Source organism: Lepidochelys kempii, chromosome 27 (genome assembly GCF_965140265.1).
Source record: "Lepidochelys kempii isolate rLepKem1 chromosome 27, rLepKem1.hap2, whole genome shotgun sequence".
Lineage (NCBI taxonomy): Eukaryota > Metazoa > Chordata > Testudines > Cheloniidae > Lepidochelys > Lepidochelys kempii.
This window is the reverse complement of record NC_133282.1, coordinates 13333960-13351266: the sequence shown is the minus strand read 5'-3', so window position 1 is coordinate 13351266 and position 17307 is coordinate 13333960. Positions and strand designations below refer to the sequence as shown.

At 43.2% G+C, this 17307-nt stretch overlaps 1 protein-coding gene across 1 annotated transcript in view; it reads left to right on the top strand.

Annotated features, from left to right (window-relative positions):
- The first annotated feature begins 1069 nt into the window (after nucleotides 1-1069).
- IGF2BP1 (insulin like growth factor 2 mRNA binding protein 1) overlaps nucleotides 1070-17307 on the top strand; it is a 55946-nt gene continuing 39708 nt past the window's right edge. Inside the window, exons 1-2 of the mRNA XM_073325938.1 lie at nucleotides 1070-1259; nucleotides 2576-2636. Coding sequence (XP_073182039.1) covers nucleotides 1085-1259; nucleotides 2576-2636 — 236 coding nt within the window. The 5' untranslated portion in view covers nucleotides 1070-1084. The remainder of the gene's footprint in view (nucleotides 1260-2575; nucleotides 2637-17307) is intronic.

Genomic DNA, 17307 nt, shown 5'->3' with positions numbered 1-17307 from the left:
TCCTGGAGAATTCCTCCCGGCCCCCCCGCTCCCTCCCCAGGAGTGGCTTGATTTCTCCTTTCCCCCCGCCCAAAGCTTTAGCGATCCTCGACAGAAGGGTTCAAAGGCGAAAGGGACACATCTTCCTGTCCCTTCCTAGGGAGCCATCGTAGATGAGATCAGCTCCCCCCATCCTTTCCCCCCCCCAGCACCTCTTTTCTCCGGATCCCCCTTCCCCACTCCAGTGTCCCCACACCGCCTGCAGAGTGCGGTGGAGATGCTGCGACCCCGGGACTCCAGCTCGCTCCTTAGATGAAGAAGTTTGCACCGGGCAAATCCCCATTCAAGCCCTGGGAAGCCATGGGGGGAGGGGAGCCAGGCTGGGGGCGGGAGGGGGGCTTGATTTTTAGAGAAGGCTGAGTGTGGGGGGGGGGAAGCTGGAGGGATGCTTGCTGAGATGAAGCCAACGTCCCCACATCTAAAGGCTCCCTTGGCCAACTGGAAATCAAATAGTAATTTATTTTATTTTATTTTTTTTTATTTTTGAATAAAGGGTCAGGCTCCCCCCTGGCGGTGCCCGCCCCTCCCACTGCAGGGGGGCGGGGCTTTCGGCACCACCACCACGTGGCTTCCTCTCGCAAACATTTTCACTCATTTTTTTTTCTTCAGGTCGATTTTATTTAGGGGCGGTGCCAGGCAGCTTCACCCAACGTCCTGTGACACACGAGTGCGACTCCAAGGAGTTGGGGGGCTGAGCCAAAAACAGCCGCACTTTCCCCCCAGCCCGCCATCCCAGTGGAACCAACCAACTCCCCCCACTGAGCTTGTGATCCCCAGGAATCCCACCTCCTCCTCCCCCCCAGCCCCTCCTAAAAAAATCCTAAAAAACCCAAACCGCCCCCCCCCCCAAAAAAAAAATAACAACTCGCTTTTCCAGTTGTTGGGCTCCAGTTTGAATTGGGAACTTTCCTTGGGATTTTTTTTATTTGAAGAATCCATAAAGAAAAGTTGTTCCCCACCTCCCCCAGCCCTATCAGCCCTCCCTCCCCCCCCTTCCCTCTCTTAACACCCACCCACCGACTATCCACATCTCTTGTGATCCACCATGAACAAGCTGTACATTGGGAACCTAAACGAAAACGTGACTCCAGGCGACTTGGAGAAAGTCTTCAATGACCATAAGATCTCCTTCAGTGGTCAGTTTCTGGTGAAATCGGGCTATGCCTTTGTGGATTGCCCTGATGAGCAATGGGCTATGAAAGCCATCGAAACTTTTTCTGGTAAGCAAGATTATCTCTCTCTCCCCTTCCCCTCCCCCCTTTCTTCCCTTCTGCTTTTGCACCAAATCTCTTAGCCCTTGCAAAATAATACCAATAAGGAAAGGGGGGGGCTCTGCTGTTCTAACCCCCCCCTTCTTTCTCATGGCTCCCCCAGTTCATCTCTGATGAACGCACCACCCAGCCATGGCCCTCCTGTTTCGCCAGTGGGCCGGATCCCCTTGCTTTTCCCAGGGCCTTACACGGATCGCCTTTAAGCAACCAAAATCACGAATCAGCGTCTTTCCTCCCCCCCCCCCTCACCCCAGCAAATCGTGGGGGGTGCAACGAAGGCCACGCGGGGCCAGCACCAGGGGATTCCCCAGCAAAGTCACGCGTGGGGGAGCTGAAATCCCCGATTCCCACCCCCCTCCCCCGACTAGCTTGGGAAGCTGGGCGAGGCCGATTCTCCCCTCTGCTTCCCCCCTTCCCTTCAGCCAGAGCACCCCGTATCCGGGCTGGGGGGGGGGTCCCCCTAGATCCAGCCCCTCCCTCCAAGCAGCACCAGGCCGTTCGGGGTTCCCAGCAGCCTTCGCCGCCCCCAGCGTGGCTCCCCCCAAGGCGTGGGGGCCCTAATCAGTGTATTGGGGGGGGGGGGTCCCATCAGCAGGAGGGGAGGGGGGCGTGGGACTTTAGCCATTTTGATTTGAACGTGGGGTTTCCTGGGGCATATGTGTTGTGTGTAGTAGCGCGAAGGTCGCCATGCTGGGCTCTCACAGAGAGGAACTCCTAGGGAGCAGATCATCTTTTTTAGCTGATGCCAGGCTCTCCCAAACTCAGATCCTCCTTTTCGACCCTCCTCTGCTCCCCCCAAAACAGATCAGTTAGGCAGAGCTCCCCATTTTGAAAGGAAAACGCCCTTCGTTCCATTGAGAAACATTTGATCCTTTCAGCCCTTGTGTGAAAAAAAACTGAGAGCCCCCCCCCTCCCCCCACACACACACAAAGAAGCAACAGCAAAGAATGGATCTTAATATTTAATTCCTTTTCCTTTCGTTGAAGCAGACTTCTCTGTTCAAAACACCGCTCAGGGCGAGCGAAGGAATCAAATCTTCCTCAGCAGCATTGTCCAGGGAGCTGCTGGCCTGTACCTCCCCAATGCTCCCCAGCTCCAAAGCAGTTTTGTATTTAATAAAGTGCCCTGGCAGAGGAATCAGAACATGCATTGGTGCTGTGTAATTAGAATTAAAACGAAAAGGTTCAGGGGCAAGAATGTTACCCAAACCTTTCTGCATCCCACCCCTGCTCAGATTTTTAAAAAAGACACATTTTGTTTGTAGGGAAAGTGGAGCTCCATGGAAAACAGCTAGAGATTGAACATTCAGTACCCAAAAAGCAAAGGTAACAAACACAGTGTTTTAATTCCTCTTATTTTCCCTGTTGGAAGGGTATAGCTCAAGGATAATGGGGGGGTGAGGCGGAGGGGGAGGATTTATCATCACAATCATGTGCATGTGAAATTAAATGTAAGAGGGGATTACTGGGTTTTAGACCGGCCCAAAGCTAGGCATGAGTCAATTCTGAGAATCAACTTTTACATTTCGCCTTTGTTTGTTTAAGTTACTTTGAAAGTAAGTTTTTTAAAAAAAAAACAACCAAAAACACCCCCAAAAAGCCAGGTACAAAATAGTGGTTTGGCCAAGGTGGTGTATTGCTGAGCTCTTGCTGAAGGCAGGCTGTTTTGTTCACTTTGAAATACCTTTTACACATTTTTAAAATTTGTAACCTAATATTTAAAAAAAAGTTAAATTGGATTTTAAAAAAAAAAAAATAGGGCCTTGTTTTCACATTTCATGCTAAGGTGTAGTTTAAATTAATTGAATTAAGGACATTGGCCCAGCTTCTTGTAGAGAAGAACTCTCACTGAGCTGTAATTATTAAATTTCCTTCATCTTTACTTTAAACATGAAAAAGTGTCTCCTTTCTTTACAAGTATCATTTCTCCCACTAGATTTTTTCAGAAGTCTACAATCTTCTCCATGTTCTTGGCCTTTTGTTGTTGGGTGCTCACCTTGGGCTGATGATTTATTCTGGTTACCAGCAGATATTTTGCAGTGTAGGGCAGATGCCACATAAAGAAAAGAAATATTTTCTAGAAAAGATACATTTCCCCTACCCCACAGGAAGCAGGCAAGTTGGCCCAAAATACAAATAGTCTACGTTGAATTCTAGCAGAATCTGTAATATGCTTGATCCACGTGACCAGGCAGTTACTTCAACAACAGAGCAGGAAGGAGGTGGCTTCTTAAAAGATTGTTTTAGCTTTTTTATGACTGAAAAAATATACCTGAAGACTAGTGGAATCTGTGTTATTAGCAAAGGGTAAGCCTTAATTTTTGCTTCCCAGCTCTCTCTTTTCCATTTGTTGGCCTTTTAAAATTACACACCAGTGTGTCCATGTGAATCCCAGAGACTGCAGGGCTGAATGCAGTGTGTTCTATAGGTCAGTGAGACCCCGTAGGTTTAGCTCAAACCTTAAAACTGATCTAATCCTTTAATATAAAATATTTTAGCAGTAAGCCCCCAACTCATGCATTGGTGATCAATATTGCTTAATACAGCATTCAAAGACTTGGTTGTGGTGTAAATTTCAATTGAATGAAATGTTATTGGAAAGGCAATTACAGTCTGAAGGTAACATTATAAAATAAAAAAAAAAGTCTAATTTTTTTTTTCTTAGCACTGCTAGAAAATCAATAGGTTGCATGGAACACAGTAGACTTCAAGCTACTTCTTAGTTCACTTTCTCCCAACCCTTTTCAGACTTTATTAACAATATCAAAGAAGAGCTATACTCTATAGGTTGCATGGAACACAGTAGATTTCAAAATATTGCTTAGTTTGCTTTCTCCTAACCCTTTTCAGACTTTATTAATAATGTCAAAGAGCAGCTATTCTTAAATGTAAACACAGTGTAATTCAAACAAATTGTGGTTTAAAGTTTATAAGAAGAGAAATCAGACCTAAGGTTAGTTAGCAAATTTTAGTGAGAAACAAGAGAAATAAAATTAATTACATATAGATTCTGTATGCCATAGTATGGTGGTTTTATATATATACACACACACATATATATATGTGTTCATACATATACACACACTAGTCTGCTTTATTTAAAGCTACAGAAGCCATTTTTTATGTTGACTTTCTCCTTAAAGTGCTTAACTTCAAGTAACTTTTATTAGTACAATATTGCGGTGGTGTTCAAGTTGGATATATTCTTCTGTCACTTAACTATGGTTTGAGAAAGTAACTTTGTCTCAGTTTCCTAAGACAGGCTTGTATTTCTGTTTTTTCTAAAAATGATAGTAAACTTGGAAGTTGTTAGACAAATATAATCTTTACTAGATGGTATACCATATTTTTCTCTTTTTTAAATTCAGAGTGATATTATGTTAGAGGCAATGTTTCTAAGTGAGTTTGTTTTTCTGGTTGTTTTGAGTTTGAATTTCCCAGTCTAAGAACATATAGAACAGGAATTAGTTAATTAAGTAGGATAGCCAAGGACTCAATCAGATGTTCTTACTGTGATTTCTTTAAAATAAAATGAAATAAAACCTGACAAGGTTGTTAAGTACAGAAATTTTAAAAAATAAAGTTACATTCACTCATGTACTTTACTGAGAATTTTAAAAATAAAAGTTGTCTTACGGATTGGATCTGTTTGATTAGAAATTAAAAATAATAATGCTCAATAAGACTGAAGGATGTTTTTGGAACTGAATGTATTTGATTAAACTTCATATAGTGAATGCATCTTTCATGAGGGTTTCCTTTCTTCTTTAAAATGTTTCTTCTCTTTTCCTCACTTCTAATATAAATATGAATTAAAACATGCAGAATAAACTAACAGTACACAAGAGAATTGTTGGTATGTATTTCTGCCCCCAAAATATAAGAGAAACACATTCATTAAGAGTGATTTTGTTGATGCTGCTAGGAAACCATTTTAAATAAATACTTTAAAAATATTAAGAAAGAAAATACTCTGATGCTAAATACACAATGTAATTGTTTGGAGATTAATATTCTAAACCTGAAAGTTTTATGAAACTTGCTTAGGTTAAAGTTTCTCTCATTGCTACTCTGTGACTTTACTGAGGAAGGGTTGGCAAAATTAGGAATTATGGTTTAAAAGGAAAACACAAAAACCTGAAAAATTGTGTGTATGTTGAAAGGCTTACTGAAGAAATGATCCCTTCGATAAATGAATTTTTACCCCCAAACCCCTATAAGATTAAGAAATGTTTTAAGGGGGGTAGATCTGTCTGAAACTGAAAAGACTTAAGTGGATAGATTTGAAAAAAAGAATGAATGAATAAAGGGGGGGGGGGAGAAAGAAAGAACGAAAGAAGTGAATCCATCAAGCAAACATTCCAAATATGAGGAATGTGGAAGTGAGTAGCCCAGAGAGAATGAAACTTAGTAATTGAGGGAAATAGTGAATATGGCTGATAACAGCCAATACACTTAAAACTAAAAGGATTTGCACAGGTTATTTTTAAGCAAAGGCAACTTGTAAAGAACAGATACAGTTAGAAAAGTTTGTGTCCCCAAACAGAAGAAGGAAATTTATTAATTACAAGCAGATACTTAGTTGTCTGCTGCATTGCTCTGGGTATAATTTAACAAGTTTGCTTGAGGGGGGTTGGATTACCTTTCCCCCCCAGTCTTTGTTTCAAGTTAATACCTGTGTAGAAATATTGTAATCTTATCCATGATGTGTGTTCATAATGAAATATTTTAAAACTTTGTTTAAACACCAAGTGGCACTTTAAAAGAAAAAAGTATTAGTTGACAAAAATTGCATCTTACTTGCTTCTGATTTCTTGGTTCTACAAAAAGTTCATGGAAAATCTAGGTAGGTTTTTTTGTGTGTTTTAATTCAAGAAAACTTTCTTGAATGCTGAGACAAATTAAATCTATAACCCATTCTTGAGGTCACTTACCTCCCACAAATCAGAGGTTGTTAACTTTTTAAAGGTTCTGCCTTTCAAGAGAAGTTAGCACCATTCTTGTTTAGAGCAGTTTCTGAAAGTTGAAATGCCTGATACAAGGAAAAAAAACTTCCATTTTAATATTCTAAGCTTTTATTTAAGATCTCCTTTTTGGTTATCTTAATAGGTTCGCTTTGGACTTAATACATTTAAATCAGTGATTATGAATACTTATTTGACACCCTCAATACCTGTAGTAAATGAACACTGTTGGTGATTTCCAACCATGAAGGATAGACACAATTTGTTAGTTCCATGTTCTTCTGGAGTAAATTTGAAAAAATTAGGTTTAAAGTTTTGGTCACTTGAGATGTGAGCAATTTTAATATAACTGAAAATAAAAGATAATCTTAATAATTTACAGTTTGAAGCAATTGGTTCACCCCTTCTCAGTAAAAACTATAACTGGCAAGTGTCTACCAGAAGTTGCAACTTGATTGCAAACTTTCTAGTCTCAGCTTTTAGACCAATGAAAAATGAAGACCTGTAGATGCCCCCTTTTTTTTTTTTTTTTTTCTTTTTTAGCATTTGATGGTATTCCTTGTGGAAGGAGAGTGAATTTGGTGCTCAAGGAAACATCTGTAGTAGTTTCTGGGTCTGGATCGGTTTCTCCCATAGAGATTGATTATACTTTTGCCTTTTAGATTAAAACCATTTTTTAAAAAATAAATATTTTTTTCTCCTTAAAAAAGTTACAGCTTTAAGAATTTAGACACTTAAGAAGGCATCCGTCCCCCTTCCTCCCCCCAGATATAGAAATGTTAATGTTTTCCAGAATGTGCCACTAGGACTTGGGAAAGTTCAGAAAGCAGGAGAGGCTGTTGAAAAATAAGATTGAGTTAGTCCAGTGTTTGAAATTCCAGGCTGAAGAAACAGAAAGAGTCCCCTTCTGCCTCTAGTAGTAATTTACAGGTTTTGCTGGCTTAATGAATGGAAGGTACCTCACTCAGTGTCAGTGTGTAAAAGGTTTTCACTCTCTATTAATGATGCCATTCGTTTTTTAAAGACCCCATCAAACCCCCCCCACCCCCCCGATTTTGTGGCAACTTAAGGGTTTCTTAGAGAGTAGATGTTGCTTTTGCAAACAGGAAAGTGTTAAAAAAAAATGTTGATGATGGAGAATTTATATGTGTAAAACTGTTTTGTGAACACCAAGGGATTCTTCAGCATGTTTCTCTTACAGTAGAGAGTAGGGCAGATGAATTGGGATGATGACGACTTTAACAGTGATCGGAAAAGCTTAATCTCTACTGCACATGAATTGCTAAAAAAACAAACAAACAAACCCAACAAAACACGAAACAAAACCTACCCAGAAAGTCATTGTTAGGTTGTTTTCTTATTTAGATGGGGGTAATGTTTTCAAAAGGGTCTACGGCCAGATCGATCTAGCAGGGGTCGATTTATCATGTCTAGTTTCGATGCGATAAATCGATCGCTTTAGCGTCAACTCCGGTACTCCACCTCAACGGGAAGCGCAAAGGGAATCGATGGGAGAGTGTCTCCCGTCAACACACCGCAGTGAAGACCCCGCAGTAAGTAGATCTAAGTACATCGACTTTAGCTATGTTATTCACATAGCTGAAGTTGCATAACTTAGATCGATCTCTCCCCCCCCCCCATAGTGTAGACCAGCCCTGAGTGACTTAGGAGCTCGTGTCTCATTTTCAAAAGTGACTTAGACACTTGGATGCCTAAATCCAAGACTCATAAGTTACTTTTGAAAATGAGACACGAGCTCCTAAGTCACACAGGGCTTGTCTACACTTAAAACACTCAGCGCTTCGGTGTAGACGCTACCTGTGCCGATGGCAGGGTTTCTTCCCCTGGCGTAGATAATACATCTCCCCGAGAGGCAGTTGCTAGCTCGAATTCTTGCGTCGACCTACCACTGTCTGCACAGGGACTGAGGTGTGTTTCTACACCCCGGGCGATGTAATTATACCAACCTAATTGTCTAGTATTTGTGGCACCTTAGAGACTAACCAATTTATTTGAGCATAAGCTTTCGTGAGCTAGAGCTCCGATGAAGTGAGCTGTAGCTCACTAAAGCTTATGCTCAGATAAATTGGTTAGTCTCTAAGGTGTCACAAGTCCTCCTTTTCTTTTTGCGGATACAGACTAACACGGCTGTTACTCTGAAACCTGTAATTGTCTAGTGTAGACTAGCCCTTAGACGAGTTTGAAAATTCTACCTCTGTTGTCAATGTTCTGTCAGTCTTTGTCCGTGAGCCCACTGGGTCTTCTGAATTCTTATTCCACTTGCTTTGGGTTTGAAAACTGTGAATGAACAGGGAGGGTCTTCCAGAAAGGAATGCTGATACTTTAAAAAAGGTACTTAACATGCAAAGTTTAAAAATGTTTAAAATAAAAAGGCAGAAGAGGAACATAGGGCTTGCCATACTAGATAAAACCAAGGGTTCATCTAATCCAGGGTCTTGTCTCCAGTAACAGTTAGTGCCAGCTGTTTCAGGGGGAGGCGTAGGAAACCTTGCAGAAGGCAGTTATGGACTAGTCAGTTTAGGGACAGTTTCTTCCTAATTGTATCAGTCAGAGGTTGGATTATACCCTGAAGCTTGAGGGTTTATATAAAATCCAACTTTTTTTTTTTAATTATTCTTACTACAATTCTGGGTGTTCTTGTTATCCCCAGAAATGTCCAGGTCTCTTGGGAATCCAGCTAGGAAAACATTTTTAGGATTTAATTATAGTTGTTTGTTTGACTCTACAAGTTCCAAAGTGTAGCTGCAGTGATGAAGGCTGCATGAGGCATATACCCCTTGTTAACAGACTGAATGTTGCTGGAAAGTATTTCTGAAACCCCTTAGAAGAAGAGTTCGGTTAGAGAACACGTGGAAGACAGAGAATTCTCCATGTGTTATATTCATTGATAAGATGATCAGCTGCGATAGACTTTTAGAATAGCTACTTGAGCCTCATTCACTTTTCAGCAGAATTCTTCCAATTTCTATTAGTCCAAGCTTTGAAACTGGATATTTATAGGGGTGAAAGAATGGAAAACATCTAAAACTTCTCCAGCCAAACAGACGCTCCTCTACACTTTCCTGGTGATGGTGTCCATGTGAAATTTGAGGGCTTGCCTACATGAGAGAGTTAATTTAAAGTGTTACTTTGAAGTGATTTAGTTAAAACCAGTGCAAACTCTTACTTTGATTGAAAAGTGGCTTAATGCAGTTTAGGTTAGTCCAATTCCTAATCAGTTGAAGATTAGGTACTATATGCTATTCTTAGGTGGCTACACGGGGCTACGCTAAGAAGTGTGGTTGGCTTACCCACACTGCTCAGGGCTGTGAAAAAGTTCATGGCCCATGCAAAGTAATTCAGCCAACCTAAGCCGTGGTATAGACATCTCTAGGTCAATGGATCAGGGGGTAGCCGTGTTCGTCTGTATCCACAAAAAAAACGAGGAGTCTGGTGGAACCTTAAAGACTAACAACAACTTTATTTGGGCATAAGCTTTCCTGGGTAAAAAACCCATGAAAACTTATGCCCAAATAAATCTGTTAGTCTTTAAGGTGCCACCGGACTCCTCGTTTTTTTAGGTCAATGGAATAATTCTTATGTTGCAGCTGAGCTGCTGGAGTGGTTTAAATGTAGACGGAACGTAAGTTAAATGAGCAGTTTTCTTGCATAGAGAAGGCCAGGGATAGATAAGGCTCGCAGTATTCTGGTTTGCATCCAGCAAAGCACGTGTTTAAGCAGTGACTAGTTCCATTGACTTAATTGGACTGTTCGTTTGCTTCAAGCTGAGCACTTACTCGCTGTGCTTTGGATTGGGGCCAGGCTGCTTAGGGCCCCTGGTAGGCTCATTTAGTTCATCCCCCTTCCCCCACCTCCCCACAGGGGGCAATGCAGAATTGTTCCCTCCAGTCTGTTTGCTAGGGCTTTGTCCAGCCTAGTTTTAAAGTGTCTCAAACAATGGGGTACTTTCTCAGTTTATTATGGGGGAGATTTTCAAAGGCACAAAGAGAAGCTGGGTACCCGACTCTCAGTGGGAGCTAAGCACTTTTGCAAATCTCACCCTGAGTTCCCAAGTCACTTAGGCACCTAAGTGCCCTTTTCAAATGTGACTCAGGCACTTAGGAGCCTAAGTCTGTGGGATTTAGGCTCTTAAGTGTTTATCGCTTTTGAAAATAAGACTTAGGCTCCTAAGTCACTTAGGTGCTTTTGACGTTTCTACCCCTAAGTCTTTATTTGTGCCTGTAGGCTCTGCCGCTCCTGCTTTTGCAGCTGCCCTGAACTGTCCCCTTTCCAGCTTTCTTTCCAGCCCCCCACCCGGGGGCTTCCCCAACAGGTCTTGCAATAAAATCGGAACAGCGGAAGACATTTGATTGAGATTCTTGATAGCGCCTAGTGAAGAGGTGGGGGAGGGGCACAGCTATGACTACAGCAGCGGAGATGGGTAGCAGGCACAGGTATTTATAATTTTAGCATTTGCTGGCCCTAATCCCGAGATGAGGGCAGCGAGAGGCAACCGTGACTGGTTCAGCTAGAGGTGCATCCTTAATTCATGCCCCTGCCTCCTCACAGAAAGGGCGGCTCAAGAGGGGGAGTCCAAGCTTGTCTTCCAAAAAAAACCCCACCAAACCCAAAAAAACCCAAAACCCAACCCTCCCAAGAGTACTCCTGATCCTTCAGGAAACGGGTCATTTTATTTTATTGTAACTGACACTGGTGAGCCATGACGTGGTTGGAGCTGAAATTCCACACGTTTCTGGCTGCTGTAGTGGTCCAATCAACACGCGTGAGGGTGATTAAAAAAGTCAAACACCAGGGTGGGTTTTATAGAGCAATCCGACCGCGCACCCATGGATACGTTTGACACACGAACATATGACAAGGGTGACGCTCAGCTCTGGTGAAACTCCACTTCTGGTGCAGCGAGATGCAAGTTCTGGGTCGGTTGGGTGTATTGTAAGGCGTAAACAACACTTCCGATTGGAATTCAATTGAGTGGTGCAAAAAAAACGAAAGGGGGGGTGTTGCTCTGAAGAGGAGCCTGCTGTATTTTATTTTATCAAGTCAATTGCATAGATCCTATGGTTATGGACCCCATAAGAAAAGAATGATTGAGAGCCACGTTTTTTTAAGAACCAGGGCTAGATTTTTCAAGAGCTCGCCTTCCATTTAAGCATCTAGCTAGAAGCCACCTTTTTAAAAATATTCAGCACCCAGTGTGCTGAGCACTCAAGAAAACCTTGCCCTCCGTGGCCCAGAGATGCTCCCTAGGAGGCACTGAAAAGACTTGGAGAGTTCCCTTGATGTCGTCCCAGTTCCGCTGTTGCGATGAGCTTGGGCTGCTGGGGAAGAGCGAGGGGATTTAGCCTGCCAACCCTAGGGATGCACAAGATCTGTGGCCACAGACCCTCCCTACAAGTCCTAGGGAGGGTTAGCTCCTCTGTGCTTCCTCTTGCTTTCTTTTAAAACAGATGCCCCCTTTTCTCCCATCAAGAAGGGGGCAACACTGGCAACAGAGCCTTGAATTAATACTGCTCCAGGCTGCATTCGTTTAGACGTGTGTGTGTGTGTGTGTGGAGGGGGATTGGATAGTGACTCTGTCCTCATTTCTATGGGGCACCTACTCCAGAGGTGCTTTGACAGGGTCTGGAGAAGGGGGCGGAGCATTTGCTGCCCCCCTCTCTCCTTTAGTGCAAAGCTTTCTAAAACCAGGGCAGGCCTAAAATGAATAACAAGCTGTTTTCAGACCTGGAGTGGAGCAAGTGACGTAGCTTATTGCATCAAGCTCCTGTAAACCAGGCTCATTCCTTTATGCGTGGCCTTAAAAACCAGGCAGCATACAGGGCACTTGTACCCAGCATCTTATTTTGCATTCCAAGCCAAATTTTCCTGCCTGCATCTATTCCCTAAAACACCCCTGCCCCCATATGCCAGATGTTTTTCCAGCTCCACAAGGCGATCTCTTCAGTGTGGTGGGTGCTATCAGAGTCTTCTTGGTCGAGCTGCTTAAAAGGCCACGTATTTTGTCAGAGCCAAATAAATGTTTTAAATGGTTAGTACAATTGTTTTTTGTGTCTTGAGACTTCCAGTTCAGTTGGTCTTTGCTGTTGCTAAGAGCTTGTCAAACCTTTTTGAAACTCGCAGGATTAAGAACTCCTTCAAGATAAAGTTTTTTGGGTACAAAGTTATTCCATATCAGGTTTGGATGGGAAGTAAATGATAACCCGACTAAGTCAAGGGCCAGAGGAGATCCGTGAAGCCAGAAGTTCCGTAATCAGGCCAAATGCCCACTCGCTTTAGTTAGCTTTGCATGACTGAAGGCTCCAGGATCAGGTCCTTTGGCTACATTAAATGTAAAAACCAACCCTTAAATAAACCAACCCCTCATATTCATGCACAGTTAAAGTTACATGTTGAGCCACAAGATGTCAGCAAATGCGAAAGCCAATGCAGCAGTGATGGGGTCCCAATGCTGATATTCCCCCAGTGGAATGCTGTTGATTTCAGGGCGGATTTAGCCTTGTTTTATGTTGGGGCAAGGAGAGCAGAATCAGGCCCTGTGTAATTTTTTTGTAATGCACATTTTACAGCAGTAATATTTTATATACACCTCTCTCTCTGCCTCCACATCCCGGGGTGTGCACTGAGGCTCAATTAGCTCTGCCGTGAGAACCACTGCTTGCATTTCCTGACCTCTAGTAACTCAGGGCCTGATTCAGCAAGGTATTTAAGCACATGCTTCAGGCCACGTCTACACTCCAGACATCTGCCAGCATAGCTGTGTTGGTGAGGGGTGGGCAGAGATGGGATCCCTAACCATAGCTGTACCAGCAAAAGCCCCTTAAGTAGACAGTTCTACCAGTAAAACTGTGCTTTTAAGAGTATAGCTTGTTTCTCTCATGATGGTGGAATAAGTTAAATTGGTAACAGTCAGCTTTGCCAGTATAAAAACAATCACACCACGGAGCCCTTTACCAGTGCGGTATGCAAGTGTAGCTATACTGCAAAGCATAGAATATATACTAGCTCCTAGTACAGATGGGGCCTCGTTTTAAGCATGTGATTGCTCCAGCTGAAATTAACAGGGCTACTCACAAGCTAAAACGAGGCGTGTGCTTAAACCAGGGGTGGGCAAACTACGGCCTGTGGGCTGGATCCGGCCTGTGAGCCGTTTTAAGCCGGCCTGCAAGTTCCCGCTGGGGAGTGGGGTGTGGGGCTTGCCCCAATCCAGCCGGGGTGCAGGGTTGGGGGCCGCACCACACGGCTCCCAAAAGACGCGGCATGGCTTCCTCCGGCTCCGACGTGCTCCAATGACCCCCTCTGGTGGTCCAATGGGAGCTGCAGGGGCAGTGCCTGCAGATGGGGCAGCATGCAGAGCTGACTGGCCGTGCCTCCGCATAGGAGCCGGAGAAGGGACATGCCACTGCTTCCGGGAGCTGCTAGAGGTAAGCGCCGCCCAGAGCCTGCACCCCATAGCCTCTGCCCACACCCCAATTCCCTGCCCCAACCCTGATCCCCCTCCCACCCTCCGAACCCCTCGGTCCCAGCCCAGAGCACCCTCCTACACCCCAAACTCCTCAGCCCCAGCACAGAGCCCACACCCCGAACCAGAACCCTCATCCCTCCCGCACCCCTGCCCCAATCTTCTGAGCATTCATGGCCCACCATACAATTTCTATTCCCCGATGTGGCCCTCGCCAAAAAGTTTGCCCACCCTGGCTTAAACACCTTGCTGAATCTCAGCCTAGACGTAACACCTTATGTGAAGACCATTGTAGAACATTTCATTGCAGCGGAACAAGTAACTCAACTGTATCTGACAAATGTAGCCTCTCCTTGCTTATGGCTCAGACGCAAATAGTTAATGATTTCTGTTCATTAAATGCTTATTTGAGAGTGATGAATTTGGGGATTGGTCCTGCTTTGAGCAGGGGGTTGGACTAGATGACCTCCTGAGGTCCCGTCCAACCCTGATATTCTATGAATTTGCGTGTATGTTTTTACTCAATGGATTGATCAGACAGTTATCTTTGGTTATCCTTTATGGATCAGATAAGCCACATGGTACTGTTTCTGCCCCCTGACCAGGATGAGTGTGCAGGCAGGTGAGACTTTTACATTGGGTTTTCCTGAATATTTGTGGATGTAACTTTGGAATCTACTTTCTGCAAACTTCCATGCCAATGAAATGTGATCACATGAATGTTCACGGAAAGCAGACAGGAAAGGCGAGGACAAGCATGTCTGAAGGGAATTAATTTTAAAATTGGAGCAAATATTCAGACAATTTGTGCAGGATTTGCCTAATTTATATATATATATATATATATACTGCCTGTATTTTAGCATCAGCATTTCCCAGGCCCTACTTAGGCACTGGGATAGCTCAGTGGTTTGCGCATTGGCCTGCTAAACCCAGGGTTGCAAGTTCAATCCTCAAGGGGGCCATTTAGGGATCTGGGGCAAAAATTGGTGATTGGTCCTGCTTTGAGCAGGGGGTTGGACTAGATGACCTCCTGAGGTCCCTTCCAACCCTGATATTCTATGATTCTATGTAATTTGCCTTTACATTTCATTAAGGTGAACAGGCAGGGGGTGTGGAAAAAGTTCCATCTTCACTGCTGAATGAAAGGAAATGATTTTCCTGGGCCTTGTCTATACTACAGATATTTAAACTGCTTTTATATAATGGCTTCTACCACTAGTTCGTCTCCAGTGCTTGCAACTACAAGGGACTGGGGGACATTTTAACCACGGTGTCATTTAGCCCTATTGCAAGCAAGTTTAGACGGAGCAGTGCCTAGAGCGCCAGCAGCTGGTCTGCACTAGTTATGACCGGTGGGGGCTAAACCACTAATAGCAAGGATGGAAAATTTTAGGGGGAAAACGTCTGTGTACAAAACCGCATTGTTAGTTTGCATCGTGGTGGCTGCCTGTTCCCAAAAGAAAAGGCTATAAACTGAACACATGTCAGATTTGTAGACTGTTTTACAACGGAGCAGTAAAAGAGGATAAGTGCCAAAGCGCCAATCATGACATTTGTTGAACTACTACTTATTATTATTATTATTTGTACTGCTGTGGTGCCGAGGAACCCAGTCATAGACCAGGACCACATTGTACTAGGTGCTGTACAAACACAGAACAAAAGATGGTCCGTGACTCAAAGAGCTGACCATCAAAGTAATGTGAGCTGGTGCATCCATGCAAGACAAGTTGGAGCATCTGTTGCGAAACTATCAATTTCTCCCGCTGCTCCCATTCCTATGATGATCTCTCCTTCCTGATGTTAAAGCACTTAAGGTTTGTACCATGGGTAAATATTTAATTGTCCCAACAGCAAAATCTGTCCCTGCCAGAGCCTCTTGGTCAGGTCAGACCAGAAAAATGTGTAGTGATGTCACAGATTGGCTGGGACTATAGTAGAGTCTAATGAATTTTAGTAGATGCCTACTGAGCATGCTCAGACTAGAGCTGGTCCAAAAATGGCTCAGAAAAATCATGAAAATCGTCAACGTATTTTTCCCGGTTTTGGGGCAGGGGAGGATTTTGACATTTTAAAAAAAATTGCCCAGTTCTACTTATAACTAGTTATTTCCCCTTTCAGACTAAGCAATTCAGTAATCCACAATGAGGGTTTTCAATGCCAAGTTTCCAACTTCAGCCATCAAAGAAAAGTATAGTTAAAATTTGTGTTGCATCTCTGAGTGCACAGAGACCTTGTGACAAGCCAGACAAAAAAATCTCACATCAGTGCAATTTGTGAACAAGCAAATAAACAAACAAAAAAATAATCACCAATTCAGGGCTTTTAAATTGCATGATATTTATGCTTTTTAAAGCAAGCATCTGTGATAAGTGCCTGATCCAACTTTCTGAGAAATTGTGGACAGGATTTTCTGCAGGTTGGGTGAACATAAATATTATGCAATTTAAATAAAGAGACCAGTTCTGTTTGCCCGTTGCATCCAGGCAAGACCACTTTCATAACCTGTCTCCTTACAACTCTCTCTCCAGCTGCGGAAAGGTAGAGTATATATACTCCTCCTTGTTTCCCAGCATGCCTTGCCACAGCCTGGGACTACAATATGGCTGTCAGGCAGGACTCCATTTCCCAGCAACCCTGTTCCCCTAGTTCTTAAAGGGCCCAGCTGGGCTATGGTTGTCCTTCCATATTGATGAAACCCCAGTCTGTGGTCCTCAAACTAAACTCGGCAGCATGGTCTCTTTTTAAACAAATCCTAAACTGCTTCCCTGACACCACTCCTTCCCCTTCAGGGGCTGTATTTCCTGTCTCACAGGAGGGAATAGTCTCCTTTGAAATGGCTGGGGAATTTTATGTTGAATGGAGCTTTTTTGTTGCTGTTAGGAAGGAAGCGGGGTCTTTTTTGTGTGTGGGTGGGGGGGTGGAAATGGTGGTATACATCTCAAATCATTAGTGCCTTTGTGTAACTTAAAATGAAAGCTGGTTTTAATTGTTTCATTGAAGCATTTTTGTATGAGAATGACTTTTTGACCAAAATGAAAACGTTTGTGGGAGATTTTGGTTTTGGTTGAAATTTTTCATGTTTTCAAATGAAAAAACGAACCCTGTGGGTTGTTTTTGATGGCTCTGAGATTTTTTTGGTTTTGTTTTCATTTCCCCTTCCTCTCTCCTTTTTTCTTTCCTCCTTTTTTTTCTAGTGGAAATAAAGGAGGGAAAAGACGGCCTGTTTTTCACCAGAGCTGGCTTAAAAATGCTATGTATTTCCTCCTAAAAATTTCAAATGAAAAGCAAATTTTTCCATTCATTTGAAAATTTTTATCCTGCACCCCCTCCGGTCTCCCTGTCACCTCCTACTTCTTTTCCAGTGGGGGGAAAAAGGAGAGAAGGTAGGATGGAGGGAATGAAAAATTTCAAATTAAATGAAAAATGTTCATTCCATTTGAAATTTTTAGTGGAAAATACATAGCTTAATAATCAACTGGCTCACGTTAAAATAGATACTTCTCGGAGACACAGTATGGAATCAGTCCCCAGGATTTGGCTCAAACTT